The following is a 24130-nucleotide window of genomic DNA, read 5'->3' on the forward strand; positions in this document are numbered from 1 at the left end:
TGGAATTTATGATTGGAAATGCAGGAGGAGCCTTCACAATTCCTAAATACTAGTGAAGAGCTGACTAAAACCTCGAGTGAATGATCAAGGCTTAATATTAAAGTAGGATGAGAGAGAATAGCGAAGTAGTAAGCAAAAGATTATTCATGTTTACTGAAAGAAAATAAAGATATACTGTTAAAATATGAAATTGTTATTATCTGCGATATTATTTACATAATGATTATGTATAAAATATCGCATGTTCGATCTGAGGGGAGGGATGTGTAGTGTTTTGAGAATTTCTCCATAAATTCTAGAACCACTCAGCCTTCTACTGTCTCAAACACACGATATTTTAGTGTGAGAAAGCGGAATCCTACCTACAGCACGTCACATGTCTGTGCGTACAGGTTTAAATTCAGTCGCAGGAAGAATGTAGACACAGCGGTCGAACGGCACCAACAAGTACCTGTCTGGCAGTCCACGGATGTTTAGTGAGTGCATACGAGGGGACCATGGAGTATTTATGTAACTCTGTGATAATAGTGTCAATGGCTACTGTTAGTGAAAAAAGAACTCTTAAAAAACCCTTATTCCAGCCTTGCTAGAGGCAAGACATATTTCATGAATCCTGTGATATAGAGCTATGGTTATTACGCCAACTCTTTTGTGGATGTAATTAGATTTGTTTCTGATGTGAGGTGATACGAGTGACTTACAAGCAGTCAGACGTTTATGTGAGAAGGGAGAAGTTTGTTCTGTATGAAGTTTTAATATATCGTTAGTTGATGAAAAGTAACCTTCAAGTATCTACTTATTTCACAAGTAGAGGAAGAATTTTAAATATTCCTGTACCTAGCATCACTCTTCAGAGAAGAAATTTAAAGAGATTCCAGAAGCCAGCGAAGAAGATCAGCTGCAGGCAAGTAAGTTATCTCCTAAAAGGAGTGGAAGTTAGTATATCTACTTCACACTTCAATCACCATCCAAAGCATTAGAGTGTAACATCGCGAAGCAATATGAAATGGAACGAGCAAGCGAGGACTGCAGTACAAAACACAAATGGTCGACTTTGGATTATTGGGATAATTTTAGGGAAGTGTGGTTCATCTGTAAATGACACTGTATATAGGACACCAGTGTGACCTATTCTTTAGTACTACTAAAGTGTTTGGGATCAGCACCAGGTTGGATTGAAAGAAGACACTGAAGCACTTTAGAGGTTAGCAGAACCAGCATTTGAAGCTGACTGCAAAACAATCCTACTGCTGCCAACATACGTAGGGAGCACAAAGCAAGATGCAAGATGCAAGAAATTATAGCTCATGTGGACGCCTACAGACAGTCATTTTCCCCCCGCTCTATCTGCATGTGGAACAGGAAAGGAAATGACCATGTATTGTATGGGGGCACCCTTCGCTACGCAGTGCACAGCGGCTTGCAGAGTATGTCAGAGTATGTATGTAGATGTAGACAATAACATGCCTTGCAAACACATCCCCATCACATAATTAAACTCCTCATTTCCACTCCAAAACAAACACATCGCATCTCAATGACGTCACACAACACATCGCGGCACAGTGCAACTACGTCATAGGTCAAAGCAGACAGGTGGTATCCTACAACGTAGAATACCCACTTTTTTAATCTGCCTATCTGCAAGCTGCTGTTTGAGATTGTTGACAAAATGTCTCAGGAAAACTTACACAGCTGAGGTATTGTACTGCATGTGATAAGATACACAGCACACATTCAGAGATTTTACAGAATCGTACACATTTGCAGTAAACTACAAATGGATACACGGTTGACTGAGATTTATACCAGTGATTCCCAACTTGTATTAGGAAACTATAATTTTCAGTAAAGTCTCGAATTTTTCTCTCCTTTTCCGCTATTCCCCTCCCCCCTCTCCCCACCTTACCCCTGCCCACTGTCTAACCTGCAGCACTTCACTGTCCACCACCCGCACCATGCTCTCTCTGTGTGTGTGTGTGTGTGTGTGTGTGTGTGTGTGTGGCGGGGGGGGGGGGGGGCTGTACATATGTGTGTCTACTGTCGACGAAGGCTTAATGGCCGAAAGCTTTAATTGTGAGAGTCTTTTTGTTGTGCCTATCTGCAACTCAGCATCTCCACTATATGATGAGTAGCAACTTTCCTTCTCATAATATTGTCGCAGAAGAAGCCGAGTAGCACCGTGGTGCAGTGGTTACGATACTAAACTGTTGCATGGAGGGTCACGAGTTCAAAACTCACCTGGACTGTACAATTTTACTTTCTATATTCGGTTCGAGTACATTCTAGAAGTATCCACAAATGTCCAGAATCATTGTACTGGAATGTTGTGTAGCTGTATACATACTGTATGTCTCCTGGCCGGAGGCAGTTCGCTCTGCACTCTTGTATGCTCAAGTGCTGAATAAACCTTTGTTAAGTGAAGTTAGTGTTTGTCATTCATCTACATAGACCTTCCTCTACGTGACATTATTCTGGTGGAGATGCTGGGGATTGGAACTTGTGATACCACACATTATTGACGACACAGTGGCTCCCATCAGGCCACGACAGAGCCGCCGTTTATGTGATGAGAAACCAGAGTTTGAGCCATATTCAACAGATCGCAATCTATCGGAGACAGAAGAACAAGAAGAAGAAGAAGAAGAAGAAGAAGAAAAATAGGACGCTAACATGATAGCAACTGCCACCACATGAGACATCCTTCCAGTTTCTCTGGTGACAATGGCCAAGATCCAAACAAGTGGCTGAAGGTATATGAGTGTATAGCCAAATTTAACAAATGGGATGACACCCCGTGTTTGGCTAACGTATTTTTCTACTTGGAGGGCAATGCCAAGCAATGGTATGAGAACAACAAGGAGAAGTTCACAAGCTGGGAAGTATCCCAGGCGGAACTGCACAAGTATTTCGGCGACACACGACAGAAGTACGAGGCTGAAGATAAATGAATGTGCAAGACACAGCATCCAGGAGAAACTTCAGCATCCTACATTCAAGATGTCTTGGAGCTGTGTAAAATAGAGGATCCTAGAATGAAGGAGGAAGATAAGGTTGCACATCTCATGAAGGGTGTTGCTGAGGACATATATCAAGCCCTACTCCTGAGGAGGTTTCGTCAGCAGACGATTTCATAAAATGGTTACAGTATATCGAGACAATGCATCAAAAAGAATTACACCCAAGAAGTTTGAACAGCTCCCAAACATCGTATTGATGTCTGTGATGAAGGAAGAAACTGATTTCGCAAGTGTTCTTCGTCAGATAATGAGAGAGGAAGTTCAGAAGGCACTTGGGATTGCACAGCGAGCAAAAAACCGAGACGCTTCAAGAGGTCATAAGGGAGGAAGTGGAACAGACATTGAATCCAATCTCTCGTCCTTCATTTCCCTTTAAAATGGTGAAAAAGTCGAGACCCAGGTGGAGTTACGTTCCCACAATGCTGCATGAGGAACCTGTTTGAGCACCAAGATTGACGTCTGGAGGACCCAAGACAGAGACTGGTTTGTCAATGTTGAGCAGAGCAACTGGGACGAGTATGTTTCCACTGTGGACGACCGGGACAAGTGGTGTGCTATTGTCGAGAAAGGCAGTGGATACTTGATGATGCCCACACCAGAAGGCAGCAGACCGGTCTTAGCCGACGCCAAATCCGGGACGACGAATATGAACGAAAATATGTGGGTGCAGGATGACATAGGTCACTATCGCTGCACGCTAGCCGCTGGAGAAGATGCTCCCCAACACGCCAATCAAGATCTCCATTGCCATTTCGAAGCTCCAGCCGATTACCTAGCTGCCGCAACCTGGAAAACTAAAGGGTGCAACATTCCTTAGAGGCGAGGCCACCAAAGAGAAAAATCCTCCGCCGTCAATCACTACAAAAATGATAGGAAACTACGTCGATATCCTCATGGATGGTCGACCAGCCCAAGCTCTTGTGGACTATGGAACATCTGCAGAAAACCGTATTCTTCAACAACAAAACATCCCTGCTGAAGGTAGCTAGTGAGAAATATGTAAAACCTACAGGAAGATGTACCATTCGTTTGGGTATAAGTGGCCATACATAGCCCTTAGAATTCATTGTCTTACAAGAATGTAGTCATGAAGTCATTCTTGGATGGAACTTTTTGAAAGCTTCTCAGGAAATTATAGTTTGTGGTCGCTCGAAAATTATGCAAGATGAGGTGAGATACTGTGGACACGAAGACGCACATCCGAGTGTGGGGAGACTATGTGTGCTGGATAAAGTGATCATTCCTGCAGTCAGCATTAGAAAGGTAACCGTCACGTTTTATGCCATGCATCAACCCACGGACCTTGTAGTGGAATGTAAGAGAAGCATACCACAGAAGAATAACTTGGCCATACCAGTCTCTGTCGTCTCGTTTAAGAACGGATTCGGGGAATTGTGGATAGTTCACTGTCGCCGAGAACTGCAGATCCTTCTAAGACGCATGCGCGTAGCAAACGCTGAACCATTCATTGAGGAACAGCGGAGCATCATATAAACCTCCCATGCCAAGTCTGTGGGCAAAATTAGCACTACCACTACAAGACAAGATCTTCTAGCAAATTGATGGTGAAGCACCAGATTAGCACTGGAGAGCATCAATCAATAAGTCAGAGAGCATACCATGCGTCAGCAACAGAACGTCGAATAATTCGTGACTAGGTAGAAAAAATGATGAAGAATGACATCATTCAGCCTTCGCAGAACCCATGGTCATCACCAGTGGTCCTCGTCAGGAAGAAGGATGGCAGTTGGCACTTTTGTGTTGATTGCAGGAAGCTTAATAAGATAACTAAAGAGGACGCTTACCCTCTCATACGAATTGACGATATACTAGATTGTCTGAAGAGGGCTAAGTTTTTCTCAACCATGGACATGTACTAGGGATACTGGCAGACCGAAGTAAATGGGGCTGATTGTGAGAAAACTGTATTCATCACCCCTGAGGGCCTGTATGAGTTTAAGGTAATGCCGTCTGGTTTGTGTAATGCACCAGCAACTTTTGAACGGATGATCGATAATCCTGACTGAGGGCTGTTCCTGTGTGTCTCCAACAAAGCGGACTGAAACTTAATCCAAGAAAGTGTCTCTCTGGAGCAAAAGAAATCAAAATACTTGGACACCTTGTGTCAAATGAAGGTGTGCGGCCAGACCCAGAAAAGGTGAGATCTATAATGGAATTTCCTATTCCTAAAAGTATTAGAGATGTGAGAAGCTTCCTCAGATTTTGTTCTTATTACCGTCATTTCATCAAATACATTTGTATCAAAGCCAAGCCACTCCAAGAATTGTTAAAAGCTGATGCTAAATTTATCTGGGGTGGTGCTCAACAAGATTCTTTCAATGTGCTGCTAAAAGCTCTGACAACTGACCCTGTACTTCGTCTGTATGATGAGAGGATGCCAGCAGGTATGGGATCGATGCTGTTCTGGTGCAAATTTCGGTTGGAAAAGACAAGGTTATAGCCTATGCTTCTAGGACACTTACAAAGGCCGAGAGAAACTACTCAACTACAGAAAGAGAATGTCTTGCTATGATCTGGGCCATGTGCAAATTTCGACATTATCTCTATGGAAGGCCATTCACAGTTGTTACAGACCATCATTCACTTTGTCGGTTGACAGGTCTTAAGGATCCAACAGGACGACTCGCCAGGTGGGCACTACGTCTTCAAGAATATGACATTACCATAATATACAAAAGTGGAAGAAAACACCAAGATGCCGATTGCCTCTCAAGAAACCCTGTGCAAGACCATCAAGACTTTGATGAAGATAGGGACTGTCTCGCTGCACTCCAGGATCTCTCTGCTAAGCACAAGGACGCCAAGATATCTCAAACTATGCTTGCCTTAAATCGGTCGGAGGCTGTGAAAGGACAATTTAAGGTAGTTAATGGATTACTTTCCAAGAAAAACTATGATCTGTTTGGAAAGAGGTGGCTACCAGTGATTCCTAAACACACGCACTTAGATGTTCTACAGAAATTCCATGAGACACCTGAAGCCGGACATTTAGGATTTATTAAGACATACGATAGAATCTGCAAGAGATTTTTCTGGCCAGGTTTATTTAGGAGTGTCTGTCACTATGTGTCGCACTGTAGAGAGCGCCACAGGAGAAGGCCACCTGGCCGACTCATACCAACACCACCAGCCAAAACGCCTTTCCAGCGTGTTGGGATTGACCTCCTGAGATGATTTCCAATGTCTGCTAGTGGCAATAGATGGATTATTGTTTGCATTGATTGTCTGACACGCTAGGCCATTACAGCCGAAGTATCCGAGATAGCCAAATTCATAGTGGAAGACATTGTATTAAAACATGGTGCCCCAAGTTCGTTAATTACGGATCGAGGGAAAGTATTTCAATTGAGTCTTGTGACCGAGATAAACAGTTGGTGTAACATTACTCATCACATGACGACTGCCTACCATCCACAAACTATCGAGCTTACTGAACGCCTTAATAAGACCTTGGCTGACGTGCTATCAATGTTTGTCAATGTTGAGCAGAGCAACTGGGATGAGATGCTACCTTTCATGACATTTGCCTAAAACACCACCAAACAAGACACCACAGGATTTGTGCCATTCTTTATGGTGCATGGGCATGAGGCAACTACGATGAGGGACACTGCTTCCATTACATCCTGATGATGTGGGCGACAACTACATTGGCCAGTTGTTAATAAGAGCTGAGGAAGCTCGGCACTTAGCTTGATTCCACACGTTGCAGGCTCAAGAAAACTATTGCTGAAGGTATGACGCGAGCCACCGCCCTGTTGCCTACCAGCCTCGTGGCCGCGTCTTGATCTTCAATCCTGTTCAGAAGATTGGTCTCTCTGAGAAGCTCCTCAGGCGCTACTTTGTACCTTATAAGGTTTAAGACAATTGTCTGATGTTCCTTACTAAGTTGAAGATTTCGACCCTGATACAAGACAACAAAAGGTCAGAGATACGGTCCACATCCTTCGAATGAAGCCCTATAAGGATCCTGCAACCAGGGTAAATTCGACGCTCCAGCGACAGGCAACAAGCAGAAAGGTAACGAAGAGCGTAGCAGCAAAGGAAGTTCTAAGAAGATCACCGCCAGGGCGAGACTGTCGTCAGGAGTCGGAGTATGCCAGACCGATGACTCGTTCCTGGACTAGGATGACATAACACCGAGATGCTGTTCTCTTAAGAAGGGATCAATGTCACAGGAGAAGCTGAGTAGCACCGTGTGAGAGTTCAAAACTCACCTGGACTGTACAAGTTTAATTTCTATATTCGGTTCGATTGGATTGTTTGAGGGAAGAGACCAAACAGCGAGATCATCCGTCTCACCAGATTAGGGAGGACGGGGAAGGAAGTCGGCCGTGCCCTTTCAAAGGAACCATCCCAGAATTTGCCTGGAGCGATTTAGGGAAATCACGGAAAACCTAAATCAGGATAGCCAGACACGGAATTGAACTGTTGTCCTCCCGAATGAGAGTCCAGTATGCTAAATATTCGGTTCGAGTACATTCTAGAAGTATCCACAAATATCTAGGATCATTGTACTGGAATGTTGTGTGGCTGTATATATACTGTATGTGTCCTGGTCGGAGGCAGTTCACTTCGTGCTCTTGTATGTGCAAGGTAATTCTACATTATTTATGTAATTTTTCGCATATTTCCACCACCATGGATCCTCGCTCCTTCAGTCTGCATCAATACAGAAAATTTTCCTTATCCCTAACCAGATTTCAGTCCCACATACTGTTCCTGCATTGTTGCTTGGCTCAAGGAATCCCCCCTACTGGGCTTACCATCAAATTGCCCATCTCTGGCTGCCACCCCACCTTCCACAATGACCCACACCTGTTCAGTTTCTGCCAATCCTTAGCCCTCACTAACATAGTCCTGCAAAACCATGTTAACCAAGCCCAAATCTCCTTGCGTACCTTCTCTCCATCCGCAAAATTCTACTGCTATGTAATCCCAAATTACTGGAATTCTTGCCCTGCAGGAACGTGAGCAACATGCACACCACCACCTCAAAAAGCTCCCTACCCTTCTCACTTCCTACACCCGCTTTGGAGTACCACTGTCCACCATCTCTACAGCACCACCACCAAGCCTCCCCTACATCCCCCCATAGCTGACAAACCCTGCCTCGCAGACCTACTACACTCACCCCGACCTCCAAAACTCCCTCCCACTACCTCACAGAATCCAGAACATAAACAGACCCACAACACAGTAATGAACCTTTCCTCCGGAAAGAACCTTTAGCCCCACAGAAATGTCAGTCCTTTCCAGAGGCCAAATCTTTTGCCTCACTCTCAAATTCAATCATGCAGGACTTGTGAAAGACCTTCTCTTCTTCTCCCGGTCCCTACAATGGTAACACTTTTTTGCCACCAACCCTACCAGACTCAACTAAAGACCAATACTGAACCTTGCCTAACTCAGTACACTCCTCCATCCAACTGTGATCCATCCCCACTGCCCCCAAATCACCCCATTAACTATCCAGAATTTATTAACCTCAAACCTTGCCTCACAATCATTCCCCAAATTCCTCAACATGCAAACTAACCTTACATCTAAAGAAAGAGCCGCAGTCCACCATCTAAAAACTGGTCCCAACCTTATAATCCTACCTGCAGACAAAGGCTCCACCACTTGTCAGACATTTTCAACTACAGACCTGGTCACAGCGACCCCATTCCAGTAATCCAGTAGGATCTCCTGTCACTATAACATCCATAGGCTCATCACATAACCTCCACCCGGAGTCTCTCTCTCTACTCGCCCCTACCACTCTCCGCACTCCTACCTTTTACATGCTTCCTAAAGTCTATAAACCCAGGATACTTCATTGTGACCGGTTACTGTGCCAACACAGCGAGAATCTCTGCTCTCATAGACCAATACCTTCAATCTATTACCCGAAACCTATCTCCTATATAAAAGATACCAACCATTTCCTCCACTGACTCTACAGTTCCTGTTCCTTTATCACACGGTGCACTGCTCATCACTGTTGACGCCACCTCCCTGTACACTAACATTCCTAATGCCCATGGCCTTACCGCTATTGAACACTACCTCCTCAATGCCAGAAGGATTCCAAATCAACAACCTCCTTCCTAGTCGCCATGACCAACTATGTCCTCTCCCACAATTGCTTCTCCTTTGAAGGCATTACCTGCAAACAAATCCATGGTACGGCTATGGGCACCCGCATGGCACCATCTTATGCCAACCTACGCATGGGCCATCTGGAGGAATCCTTCCAATACATCCAGAATCCTAAACCCCTCACTTGGTTCAGGTTCACTGATGACATCTTTGCTATCTGGATTGAAAGTGGGGACACCCTATACACATTCCTCCAGAACCTCAACAATTTCTCCCCCATTTGCTTCACCTGATACTACTCAACCCAACATGCTACCTTTCTAGATGTTTACCTCCACCTCAAAGATGGCTATATCAGTACCTCCGTCCATATCAAACCTACGAACCACCAGCAATACCTCCACGTCGACAGCTGCCACCTGTTCCATACCAAGAAGTCCCTTCCATACAGCCTAACCACCTGCGGTCATTACATTTGCAGCGACGAGCAGTCCCTTTCGAAATATACCGAGGGTCTCACTTTATAGACCGTGATTATCCTCCCAACCTTGTGCAAAAACAAATATCTTGTGCCTTATCTTTCCAGTCACCAACCACCTTCAAAAGTTTCACCATCTGGTCACAGGGGAGCATTCCCCCTCATAACTCAGTACCACCGAGGACTGGAGCAACTGAATTACATTCTCTGCCAGAGTTTCGAGTACCTCTCGTTGTGCCTGAAATGAGAAATATCCTGCCCACTATTCTTTCCACCCTCCCACAGTGGTATTCTGCCATCAACCGAACCTACACAATGTACTCATTCATCCCTGCACAACCTCTACTCCCAAGCCCTTACCTCATGGCTCATATCCCTGTAATAGACCTAGATGCAAGACATGTTCCATACATCCTCCCACCACCACCTACTCCAGTCCGGTCACTGATATCACCTATCCCACCAAAGACAGGGCTAAATGTGAAACCAGTCATGTGGTCTACAAGCTAATCTGCAACCTTGCGCTGCATCCTCTGTAGGCATGACAACAAACAAGCTGTCTGCATGAATGGCCACTGAAAACTGTGGCCAAGAAGCAAGTGGACCACCCTATTGCTGAACACGTATCCGAACATGATATCCTTCATTTCAATGACTGCTTCACAGTCTGCACCACATGGATCCTTCCCATCAACACCAGCTTTTCTGAATTGTGCAGGTGGGAACTTTCCCTGCAATACATCCTACATTCCTGTAATCCTCCTTGCCTCAACCTTTGTTAGTCACTGTCGTCACCCATCCAGCCCCTTCCCTGTTCCCATTCCAGCACTACACAGCCATCATTCCACCACCACACCCAGCCTTTTTATTTCTCTCCTTTTCCACTACTCCCCCCTCCCCTCCCCACCTCTCCCTTGCACTCCGTCCAACCTGCATCACTTCACAGTCCATCACCCCCACCATACCATCCCTCCTCTTCCTCGCCCCAGCCTCCTCCTAACCCCCCCCCCCCCAACCACCAAGTTGTCACTCCCATCATGCACTGGTGCTGAAGTTTGCCGTGTGGTTTCAGTACCCTGAGTCTGCAGTCGTGTGTGAGTTGCGTTTGTGTGCGTGTATTGTTGACGAAGGTCTTAATACACACACACACACACACACACACACACACACACACACACACACACTACATCTATACTCTGCAAAGGCAAACGGTATGTCCCATTGTAACAGTTATTAGGATATCTTCCTCTTACATTCATGTATGGAGTGTGGGAAGAATGATTGGTTGAATGGCTCTGTGCATGCAGTAATTACTCTAATCTTATCCTCATGGTCCCTATGTGAGTGATACATAGTGGATTTTAGTATATTCCTAGAGTCAACACTTAAAGTTGGTTCTTGAAACTTCGTTAACAGACTTTCTTGGGCTAGTTTATGCCAATCTTCAAGAGTCTTCCAGTTAAGTTCCTTCAGTATCTTTGTGACACTCTCCCACAAATCATACAAACCTGTAGCCATTCGTGCTGCCCTTCTCTGTATACATCCAATATCCCAAACTTTTATCCTATCTGGTATGGGTCCCACACACTTGAGCAATATTCTAGAACTGGTTGCCTGAGTGATTTGTAAGCAATCTCTTTTGCAGAGTAATTGCACTTCCCAGCATTCTACCAATAAACTGAAGTCTGACACCTGCTTTACCCACAACTGAACCTATGTGAACATTCCATTTCATATCCCTACAAATGATACACCCAGGTGTCTGTACAAGTTGGCCAACTTCAACAGTGGCTCATTGATTATTCTCACTGGTATTATAGTGATACAATACTATGTTTTTGTTTTGTTAAGTGCAAAATTTTACATTTCTGAACATTTAGAGCAAGTTGCCAATCCCTGCATCATGTTGAAATCTTATCAAGATCTGACAATATTTATGCAGCTTCTCTCAGATAGTACTTCATTATAGATAATTGCATGCTCTGCAAAAAGCCTAATTTTACTATTAATATTATCTGCAAGATAATTAACATACAAGATGAACAGCAACGGTACCAACATACTTCCCTCGGGCACACCTAAAGTTACTTTTACATCTGACGATAACTCTCCATCCAAGAGAACATGCCTTTTCATCCCTACCAAAAAGTCCTCAATCCAGTCACAAAATTAACTTGATACCCCTTATGATCGCACTTTTGACAATAAGCGTAAATGCGGTACCAAATCAAATGCTTTTCAGAAATCAAGAAACACTGCATCTACCTGGTTGCCTTGATTCAGAGCTTTCAGTACGTCATGTGAGAAAAGTGTGCACTGGGTTTCACGTGATCGATGTTTTCGGAATCCATGCAGGTTGGCACTGAGGTCATTCTTTTCAAGATACTTCGTTATGTTTGAGCTACGAATATGTTCTAAGATTCTACAACAAATGTGTGTCAAGGGTACTGGACGGTAGTTTTGTGGATCACTTCTACTACCCTTCTTGTAGGCAGTTTTCCAAGAACTGGGTGCGGTTTTTCATTCAAGGGATATACAATACAATACAATACAATACAATTAGAAGACTGGCTAACACAGCCGCAAATTCACTATAGAATATGACAGGGATTTCATCAACACCTGGAGCTCTCAATTTCAGTTCCTGTCTCACTCACTAGGGACTGAACACTAACTTTGGTGCCACTAACAGCATTTACATACATACAGAATTTCTTTGGGTTCTGAGAAAGATCACTTGACAGTATTCTGCTACATAAGTCATTGCACCTTTCTCTCGTGACAGCCAAATGCATTTCATTCAGGATATCTATCTATAGCCTTACATTTTGTTTCACACATATTATGCAGTAATCTCTGTTCCTTCAGAAGTTTATTTACAGTGACTGTATATCATGGAGGTCCCCACCAATCCGGAGCATGGGTAACTATTCTTTTAAACTTGGGCCAGAGTTCCTTTATGTACTGGAAGTTGTAAGTTACACACTACTGATTTTTTATCTAGTCCACTGAACATATACATCTTCCTGCTTGTTTTAGTTGTCCTTCGTTGCTACAACCATATCATGGTCACTGATACCAGTTTTGATGTGGACATCCTCAAAAATGTCTGGTGTATTTGTTGCTATTAGATTCCATATGATTCCAGCATTAGTGAAGTTCCTGACTATCTGTTCTAGGCAGTTTTTTGAGAAGTGATGTCTTATCACGCCTACCACTAACTGCAATTGTTATAATTAATTCTTGGAGGATTAGAGTTTCCACCAATGATTACAGTATGACTGGAGAATTACTTACAAGTGAACTGAGGTTTTCTCCAAAGTTGTGTGTTACATCAGGATATGAGCCTCGTGGGCAGTGGAAGGCTCCAATTATAATTTTTTTATGCCCACCTCTGATACTGAGTCTTGCACAAACAATCTCAGATGCAGCTTCATACAATTTCTGTTTTTAGTATTACATATCACTATTCTACAAACCAATACTACATTTCTCCATTTTATAATTAACTCTTAAGCACAACTAAAGCTCAGCAATACTAACTGAGCACTGTCCACAACAAACAATAAAGTTGAGAGCATTGTTGGAAAATACAAAAACCATTTGAAAACAAGTTTCAGCACTATCTGCTGATCAATTATGAAACCGTCCACTAAAATAAAAAAAAATGCTGAAAATGCTTAATTAATAACCAGCTTCAAATGTAAAGAAGGCACTGTATCCTTTTCATATTTTTGCTATCCCATCATGATATTTCCATTATTTGAAATTTTATTTTCAAAATTCTTCTTTGTTTTGGGCCCCTATAAAATTTTACAAAAAAAATTAAATGGTCATCTGACATACCCTGCCCGAGTTATGATAGAATCAGGTATCTGAAATGCCTGATTTGACATGGATTCTAAGCATAAAATAAAACTTTATATTTGGATTTGTTTATGAAACTGTTCTTTGCATGAATCATACCTTAACAAAAGTGATAAATAACTGCTTTTATGTCCCACCTGTTTCAGTTCTGACCTACAGGGTCAACAAAAAACGTATTTCAGGAACACTTTTTCAAAGAATATACATGGTTTTAATTACCAATCCCCTGCAGTGCCAATTGTGGATGGTAAGTGTAAGGGGCTTTTCAATTTTATTCTTTGTCAATGAAGAAATTGAGTTAGAATATTGCTCTTTGCACCTAAGATTGCCATCAGGTATGTAAACATTTAAGAAAAAATGAAGTTTAGATTCTATTGTCTATGTATCACTCCACAGCATCAAGATTCACCAAATTTGATTTTTTTCCAATGGAGTCATCTTTAAGTGAAGATAAGAACTATTAATTTCAATCCCATAAGCTTTTCACCATTATTTTTACCTAATACTATGACTAAAGACTTAGCCTAAACTTCATTAGCTTAAGTGTGTAATGTCTCATTGAATAAAGTTATGATATTTTTAAACATCATTAATTTCAAGAAGAGTCTGAAAACAGTGCAGGCTTCAACATTTTTCATAATGAATCTAAGTAGTGCATCCCACATTTTAGACATCATTTCCACTTACTGGTCTATGTACTTCACGAATAAAAAAATGAGGTCTGCAGATCAACTCATTACTAAGTAGTAGCTCTCTCAAAATAAGGAAATTGGTGCCCAGCTAATGAAGGGCCTTCAAAGCTGAATTTCTAAAAATGGTTAGACTTAAGACAGCAATATTTGGCAGTTTTATTGTTAAGACACATAGGTGTACCAAATATGACCCTTAAAAAACCTGGAGCTCCATAAATTTGTATGGATCTTAGTTATGTTCTTCCTCAATTACTATGTTTAACATCACAATATGTATGTTTAAGGATTTACCAAAGTAAGTCAATGGTTATTAGCTCCTGAGGCATAATGTGTAGTGGGCCCTCGATGTAAAAACTTTAATAATAAATTTCTAAGAGGCAGCAGGCCACCATCTTTAGGCATGGAGTTGAGTAGCAGTAGCTGTATAATGCCTTTTTATGTGATGATTAGTCTGAGCAGCACAAGTGCTAGGAGACAGGGTAGGTAGTAACGTCACAGCAGAGAAAGTATCCATCCAGTGCCCTCTGATTATGGAAAGGACAAATGTGACCATGATGTGGCAAAGTAAACCCTCCCTTAAATTGCAGGCATGGGTGCAAGTTATTAACCATGCCTGAATTTGAGCCTACACCAAGTGTTTAGTGAAATAATTTACCCAGCTATCTGTTGAATCCCAAGTGCCAAGAGCATTTACTCCCAAATTTTCCTGACAGATTGTGCCAAATCCCCATTGATTAGTTTACTAGCTACAGATATGTCGTATATATTCTCCAGCTGTACCTTGGTTGATGACAGAGGTGAACCAGAAAACTGCACAAGATTGTTTCTGATCAATGTCTGAGAGTACATGAGATGTCCTATTGGTATGCCATCATTAAGAATGCATTACATATCTGTAGCTAGTAAACTAATCAATGGGGATTGGGCACAATCTGTCAGGAAAATTTGGGAGTAAATGCTCTTGGCACTTGGGATTCAACAGATAGCTGGGTAAATTATTTCACTAAACACTTGGTGTAGGCTCAAATTCAGGCATGGTTAATAACTTGCACCCATGCCTGCAATTTAAGGGAGGGTTTACTTTGCCACATCATGGTCACATTTGTCCTTTCCATAATCAGAGGGCACTGGATGGATACTTTCTCTGAAGTGACAAATATGGAAACCTTGCTTTGTAAGAAATTAGACATTTCTTCGCCTGGGCTTATACCAAGACATATTTTCTTATAGGCTATTATTTTTAAGCCTGATACTCATTTGCACAAAATATTCTATATTTGTAAATCAGAAATACAACGAACACGTCGTAAATAAATAAAAACGAAGTCCACTTCTTGCAGAAGTTTCTTTGGTGAAGTACGTAAAACACGACGAATCAGTGTGTTCCCAACAGCATGTGTACATTTGCTGTAACGTATGCCCAGATTGATAAAATTATATATAAAAATACCGTATGCGTAATAGAATAAACATCAACAGTGCCTGACATTCTATATATTGTCGTAATAATAGGCATTCGCTACGTTTACGGCCGGCCGCAGGCATGTACATAATATTAGGTTTCTGTCACGTTATGCAGCCAGTCCCTATAATAAATATGGTACAGATACCAAATCTAATTAGAAATGTAAGCACCTTTAAGATTCGGGGTGGCGAATTGTTAAATTATCTAGCGCTGTGTGATTCTCACTCTCTACCATCCACAATCTCTTCTTTTCTTCATAAATCAAATTTCTCTGACGAATGATGAAAGCTGACACATCAAATACATCACTGCTCCAATTACACTCTGGCTGTTTCTGCATTTCAGCCTTTGTTGTATATAAACAACGGATTCAATACAATGCAAATACGAAGACCTAGCCGCAATAATTGTCAACCTCGTAACTCACTTTGGCATCATCACTGGAGATGGCGCTACGTGGGCTGGCAATTGGTATCAGGTTCAATTTCTTCTTTTCTTCGTATATCAAGTTTTTCTGCTCGAGGATGAACTTTGACAACTCATCCATCACACTGTCAATTCAAAATCAACATTCAAACTTTGTCGCTGACAGAACGCAAAATTTTAGTGTGCCAAAGATCACAATCAACCGCCAAAGTATTTATTCATAAACCATGTCCGTAAGCAACAGGAGGCGGGTTTAAGCCGGGATCGCACACGTAACTAAGTATAACTTCTGTCATTCCTTAGTGGCACCGTGAGCTGTCGTTCAAACATGACACCACAAATTCTACGTAGCTCCACAGCTTTCAATAAGCCGTCAACTGAAATCGTACGGGTGGGTATTAATGTCATAGTGGACTTGTGACAAGAATTAAATACAAGGAAGACGAAACCCATTAATGTTGGATCCGAAAATAGGTTTCGCGCAGTAATAAATCAGGGGCCAGAAACACTCGAAGACGTAAATGCCGTCTGCTATGTCAAACTAACGAACAGCTGCCATGTAAATATCATGGGGAGACACACCACTCTACCAAGATTTTAAAATCTTATTGTATTCATTGATGTAGGCATTTCACAACTAATTTTAGTTCAACAGCTGCCACATCACATTCATGGTCTACTTCTGGAATATAATGGACAACTTACACAGTGGTTGATGTCACAAAGCACAAGGTTTATACGACTCGCCTTCTTGGTTACGTATTGAGTTCATTAATTTATTCCCCCCAGTTTTTTTCAAGACAGTGGGATATATCTTTTGTTTCCTAAACATTGCGTGCATGCGCGCGAACGCCGGCACACAAACACACACACACACACACACGCGCGCGCGCACACACACACACACACACACACACACACACACACACACACGAACTGTGATAGGAAATTAAACACACGTTGCTGCACCTGTAGTTCCAGAAGTTGCTAAAGTGTACCTACCGACCACTCTTTTGACTCTTTTCAGTATTAAGTGAAAACACATTGAAATCGAATGGAGTACAGCCACAGTCTAATCCAGGACTAGCAAAGATTTGCAATTCTGATAGGTGCTTGCGCTCTGCGAGCGTTGTCAAGTCTCCTCAGCACACCGTCTTCCCCCATTATTGCGCCATTCCGAGCATGTGAGTGAGTGAGATGGCTATATGCCGAAGGGAAACTTAGGAGGACGTTGTTGCAGCACAGTGCGACTATTTCTAAAAGCCAAATACTCCAGCGCATTTTTCTATGGGGATTTCATCGCTACCTGTAGTGTTTATTTTCACCTTTTCAGTTTTCCACCAAAGCAATGACTTCCTGCTTAATTCAATATGTACATTACACAATGCTGATGCAGTGAACAGAACCACAAACAGCTATATATACAGACATTTAACATTAAGTTGTGATGTTTATAAATTTATGTACAGTTTGATTTCAGACTATGTGATACATCTGGAACTACAGTTCATGATACAAACACTGGTGTCATGCAGATTAAAATCTGCTAAATCCGAACACTGGTGGGATTTTCTCAATTTCATAACAGAAGAAAATCTGTTCACACACACTTGTTGAACCAAAGATTGGACTTGTCTGAGTAGTTGACGATATGTCTTTTATGGCAGCATTTTATAAGATTCTTGTAAATTTCTGGATTGGACAAACAGGTCATTGAGCTGTGTGTTACACTGTAAGTGTATTAGGACAAGTTGGAGGTAATGAGGAAGTATACTAGCAACCACAAGTGAGAATGGGCTGGCATTTAAATCGAAATCTTGAAGAATTCATGTTGAAATGTCTCAATTAATGAAACATAGCCAGATATATCTGATACAGAAATGGCTGCCTTGAGTTCTGGTATATGTTCCATATCATGAACTTGAAGCTGAATTTTTCATAAGATTTATTTTTGTTTTACTGCATTAATCTTGTCCACCGTTTCAGTCACCAAACATTCTTCCCTTGCATTAAAAGATGTGATGAAATGAAATAATTGGTGATGTCGACCACATAGAATTTTTCCCTTAACTCAATGTCTTCTCTAAAGGTCACCTGAAGAGCCAGCATTCACTCTCGTTCATCAGAACAGTAGTGCATCATATTGTCTTTGTGTCTGCTGTTGTAACCACATTCCAATGAATGATATTCCAGCTCATAATAGTGTGATGGCATATTAAGCACTGTCCATGCCCTTCAAACTATATAAAAAGTAAAGCAATGCTCTTTCAGCACTTTTCCTTTTTTAGCAGGTGGAATTTGTAATGCAGAACTTAAACCTAATTTAACACAATTGGTATTGTTGAAAAACTGCGAGAAGCTGGCTGCCTCACAATGTATGGCCCACAGCCTTGCTTTTCTTGTTCCTTTTCGCCTTTCAGTCCAACTCGCCGCTGCACTCTTAGCACTATGCAGGAGTGCAGCTGGAACCCATGCCCTCGCAGAACATTGTTTGGTCAGGATAGGTGTAATACATACAGTCACAACACTCTCTGCTATGAAAGCTGTTAGTTGTTACCTTTTGACAGCTTGAGCCACACTATCGTTTCAAGTGATGAGAAAGCAAATTACTTTTCCACTTAATTAATGAAATATTTATTGTATTTTTACCTTCCAAGCATTAGCAAATTATCGAAATCCATGAATGATCTAGGGAAAAAATGTAGACACAGCTGAATCTCGCTGATTTAGGTATCTAAGCTACAACTTATTCATGGAGAAACATTTCCAAGTATCTGTATAATCGAAGCTTACTTCACTGACAGAAAGAGAATGTAAACACATATCTCAACCTCGAAAAGCGTATGTTTCAGATGTTGTCTTTTCCTATTAAGACAGGTACTTTTGTTGACAGGTTGCAATTTTGTATCGAATCTAATGATTCACACATTCTCTCACTTCACTCGAGTAGTGGGGCTAGGCAGTATTTGGGACACTTTGCATTGTTGAAAAATTTATTCAAAGTGGCGGATCATAGACGGCGCCCATAGATATGGATACGTCACACTGGCGTCATGGTATGAAATTCAAACTCTGGTGGGAAAGTAGGTCAGTTGCGCTACATCCACTAATCAAACTCCACCCACCCCTCCCCCCACTCCCATGACATCATCCACCACCACACAACATCTGGAAACGGCAAGGAATGGTCAGTCTCTGCCCAGCTGCCAGAAAGGAAGTTTAGATAAGTGTAGTTTATTCATTATTGTTTTTGGCAGGAAACTGACTGCTGGACTGTCCTCCACACTCCACTACCCCTCGCCTCTACTTTACACCATCTCCAGCCCCTACGTTCTGCCACCACCACCACTTTTTCAGGTCAAGTCTGTGTATATAAGATCTCCTCAAAGTCTGAAAATTGACTGTCTGAGTTCGCACTACAGACACCAAAGAGTGCTTGTAAACTGTCCCACATTCCGCCACTCCCTGTCCCCACTTTTGCCACTCCATGTCCCCACTTTTTTCAGATCGTGTGTGTCTATCTTCACTTGAAGTTAGAAAAATGGCTGCCCTAGTTCACAATACGGCTACCAGAGTGAGTTCAACAACCACCCCACACTCTACCCCAACCCCCCCCCCCCCATCATCACTTTCTACTGGGTCTTGGGCATCAATACCACTCGAATCTGTTCTACAGCCTCCCCACTGAGGAAAAAATCTCAGCTGTTAGTGCAAGTATTACTACATGTTCTAATTATGTAATTAGAATGCTATAGACTGGTTGGAATCATTTGTGTGTGCTCTCCTACGATTCACTGCCTAAGTTTTCGCTCTCATTTCATTCATTTACAGTACTGCACCACACCCCTTGCACTGATGCGTCGTTCAAAGTATTTTTTATGGAAGGATGAAAGAGCAAAACTATCATAAAAGTACATAGAGAGTTGCCTCCTTCCAATCTACATACTAATATCTGCTGGGGGTGGGACATCTTCATAATTTCACACGTACCAACACACTCATACGTCGTTCAGAGCACTTGGCATGAAAGGAAGGTGTGGTGCGCGTACTGTAAGACCTTCGGTACACACATCATCAGATTATTTGACTTGTCGCTCTAACGAAGTAGGCGAGTGTCAGCAATATGTCTCGTGGTCTTATCATGGCGTGTTTATCTTCTGCCGTTAGGTCAGACGATAGAAATGCCACTTGCACGTTTAGAGTAGCAGATTGACGGTGACCAACTTTAAACAGAGCTTGATTAATTTTCACACACATTTATTAAAATAATAAAAAACATATATATTACGTAACTTGATTCTGGATGCTGTTTACAACTGACAATCTGAAGTTCCTTTGGTCTTGGTACGTTAATCTTATTCTCACATATCTCTGATACTTGACAAAGTGTCTATACATTTCTCTTCATGGCTATGTACACGAATATGATTATCTTATTAGGCGCAGACTGAAACTTGACTATAGACTGGTACAGACAAATGCAGACTAATGCAGACTGACTAATTGGAGGTCTGTACATTCGTTATAATACCTTGCGCATTCAGGTATCACAGAGCGAGTGTGATCTGCGAGGAGAAAAGGTTCTACATTAGCAGAAATCTCATTGGCTGCGTTACATATTAATACGCAGATCGGCGGAAGCAGAACTTGGTCCGTCTCTAAGACAGCGCCATCTCGTAATGCAGAGATGGACGAGCGCTGTGCCTGCGCTGTTGTGCTTAGCGGGGCGCGCTCTAGTGGGAAAGTTGTGTACCCTCTGATTATGCGGAACTATGTACACAACAGAAGGGATAGCAATTGACTGGAAACCGTTCTATTGCTATCCTGACTTGGAAGAAAGAGCAGCCACATTACATTTAGCAGCCATAGTTTCAGCAGCAGAAGCTCCAGAGATTTGACGACTTGACTACATGCCACTGCCCTAACAGATCTACTAGAATAACAACACAAAAGTTAGCAGTCTCAGTTTCAGCAGCAGTTGCGCCAGAGGTTTGCTCTGGCTTGTCTACCTGCCCCTGAGAAAAGAAACCCTAACAGGCCAACTAGGAGAATAGTAAGCGGTTTTTCTGATCTGTTCCAGAATCTGTTGCTGATGGTACACCAATACTTCCACCAGCAGCAGGTGGATTGGTTTGGTCTGTGAATATTTTATCCAGCTCTTGGAACAGCAACGAAATTTTATAGAAGTCCCCAGAACATAATTCCACGAAAATAGGCGCAGGCCATTCTTCATAATTTTATGAGCAAAATCGGTATAGTTTAGGAGCATTCTCCTTGTTCAAATTATAAACTGTCGTGGAGATAGGCGTTACATTCTTTTCAGAAGATTGAATTATCATTATAGAATGGCATGTATATAAACATTCTTGTACATTCTAGAGCATTCCTCCACGTTTATTTGTAACATCCAGTCAGTAAGAAATACTACGAGCTATTTACAGCTAAACTTTGAGCTGCCATACCATTCCTTTTAGTGGAACCTAGAACTAACACCATGTAGCAGGGATCCCTATAAGATTTTGCTGCACCTCTGATATATCGAAAACAAATACTGTCTGTATGCCAAAATCGAACATATTCGTCCCCCAAAAACTCGCATCTGCGGAACTGTATGTGGGTAAAGTTTTGTTATTCACAATATCGGATTCTGGTGGTGTAATTTCGTAAGCAATTTGGTCATCACAGAACAGTCTGTTTCACGCAATCTACTCACGTGTCGGAAAAAATCATTTTTAGGTTCCACCACAAGCCATAATTCAAGTGGTGGCAACTTTATAATTAGCACTCATGAAGAATGAAAAAAACCCATGACCTGTGGTAACAGATATTTTTAAACATACAATCGTGACGATAGTTAGAGTCATGATTCCACAAGAATGGATACAGTCCATTTCTATTAGTTTCATAAACAAAATCGGTATAATTTGAGAGAATTCCTTGTGTTCAAATTGTAAATTGTCCGGCATGAGGGCATTAGATTCATTTCAGTCATATGAAATACTGATACAGATCACCATCGATATAGTCATTTATTATTTTCGAGAGCATTCCTCTTCGTTATTTTGTAACATCCAGAGTGGGTAAAAAAAACTACGAACTACCTGCCTCGAAACTTTAACGTGCCATACCACTCCTTGTAATAGAACCCCCTAATGTTACCCTATAACATTTTACAGTGTCTCTCTACGGATATATCGAAAACCAAATACTGTCAGCATGCTGACATCGACCAAGTTTTGTCTCCTGTACAGGAAAGAAGACCATATCCAGTAGGCTATCACTCACAATAGATGATTCTTGTGTTACAGTGACAGATATCGCGGTGTTCTGTCTCGAAGAAGCCAACAGCAATGCCTTTTCATATTACACACACATACATGATCAGTGTTCCAGTGTTGACCATCCATGGAAGGAGTTGCTCACAATGCGCGCAGGGCTAGGGACCTAAAAAACAAAGGATGTACTGTTTTCTTATTGGTAAAAACAAAACAAAAATTGTGACGGGCATCACAGCATTCGGAAACAGGAAAAGTCTACAGCATTGAGGAACGTCTCCTGACAGCTGTCTGAAGTTGATGACCTCTACATTTAATGCCACATTCCACACTGACAGGTAGTCGATGTTCAGTGTTCCATTTTGAAGTGAGCAAAAGCACCGATTCTTCGTATTGCGGTCATGTATGTGATCACAGTTTTTTTGTTCGTCATTCTCGGTAGGTGTTGCTCCCACCAAGACTCTCTCCTTCTCAAACAAGCGGTGTCAGTCAGTCGTTATGTGATAATCAATAGCGTGCCAGTGGACAGATGGGATGGAAGAGATACCACTTATACGGGACAATGTGCTGTAATATGCACCACAGTTGATCGAGTGATCAATTTTAGTGGTTTTATCAGTTTTACCGTAGTTTCAGCGCTAACGAATGACACAGCAGCATGCTTCACAATTTCTGTATCATCGATTGAAAGTTCTCCCCGCATTGTCTTCGACCAGCCCTCCCTGCAACACTGTCACTGATTTAAATTGTAACTGACCGGAAGTAAGTGAGTACTATACCCACTACATTCCACATCTCTTGAAGGAACAGAGCGAGCTGAGTCTATAACTGCTGCTCAGCTAAGACTGTTCCACAGTAATTTTACTCATGGCACCCACCCAAAAGTACAAAATCTCTCCACATGTGTGCATGTCGAGGAGGTTAGCACCCCTTATTGGCGTACAGCAGACACGAGAGTGTTGTGGTGATACAAAAGACGGTTAAAAAGAAAAGTGTGGTTTATGCATGATGGAGCTGCAGATAGATGGAGTTTGAAACTTTTATGTAAATCACCTGTGCTATCAGTTCCAGAGTATTGTTCCATTGTCTGGAATGAACGTAAACACAGACAACACAGTTCTAAACTTAAGTACACTAAAATATTAAAGCTATGTGGTTTCTCAAATATTAGCCGTGCAAAATGCAACATTCTATTTACTCTAAAGCAAACATATATGACCAGAATCTGATACAACCACCCTGCAAGTTTTATATCCCACTCACTACAGTGACAGTCTTTAACACAATAAAATTACTTCCTTCCACACCAAACAAAAATGTAGATTCTTAGTGATACATGCGCAATATAGCTTTCTGGAGGTGTATAGCGCCCACTGTTCACATTCGATTATGGTTCAGAAGTTATACTACATTCGCATCAGTCCTATAGAATGATTGCCAGCAATGTAAAATGCATCTTATGGGCAAACAGACAAGTGAATAGCAGCGGTGTTTGACATGTGAAATTACACACCATGCTCCACTAACTCCATGGAGAGAACAACTGTGAGGCAAATGTACACACAGGGTTTGCAATACCTCTCAAACCCCTATGAGTGATTTAGAATCATTGTAGTTGTGAACTGTTGGCTCGATTCATGTCTGAAATGCGACTGGAAAATGTACTTCGCTTGCATCTTCGTTTGTCTAAAGGAGGTCACTGAAATAGTTTTTCCACTGGTTTGACGGACATGACGCCCTAATTCTATGAGCAGAAAATCCTCTCTTCCACACACACACACACACACACACACACTATGAGC

General features: G+C 41.9%; 1 protein-coding gene across 1 annotated transcript in view; it reads right to left on the reverse strand.

The window, feature by feature from the left end:
* Nucleotides 1–16211, reverse strand: part of LOC126188566 (uncharacterized) — a 134604-nt gene extending 118393 nt beyond the window's left edge. The window contains exon 1 of the mRNA XM_049930167.1: nt 16055–16211. Within this exon, the coding sequence (XP_049786124.1) occupies nt 16055–16174 (120 nt within the window). The 5' untranslated portion in view covers nt 16175–16211. The remainder of the gene's footprint in view (nt 1–16054) is intronic.
* Between the last annotated feature and the right edge of the window lie 7919 nt (nt 16212–24130).

This window comes from Schistocerca cancellata, chromosome 5 (genome assembly GCF_023864275.1).
Source record: "Schistocerca cancellata isolate TAMUIC-IGC-003103 chromosome 5, iqSchCanc2.1, whole genome shotgun sequence".
NCBI lineage: Eukaryota > Metazoa > Arthropoda > Insecta > Orthoptera > Acrididae > Schistocerca > Schistocerca cancellata.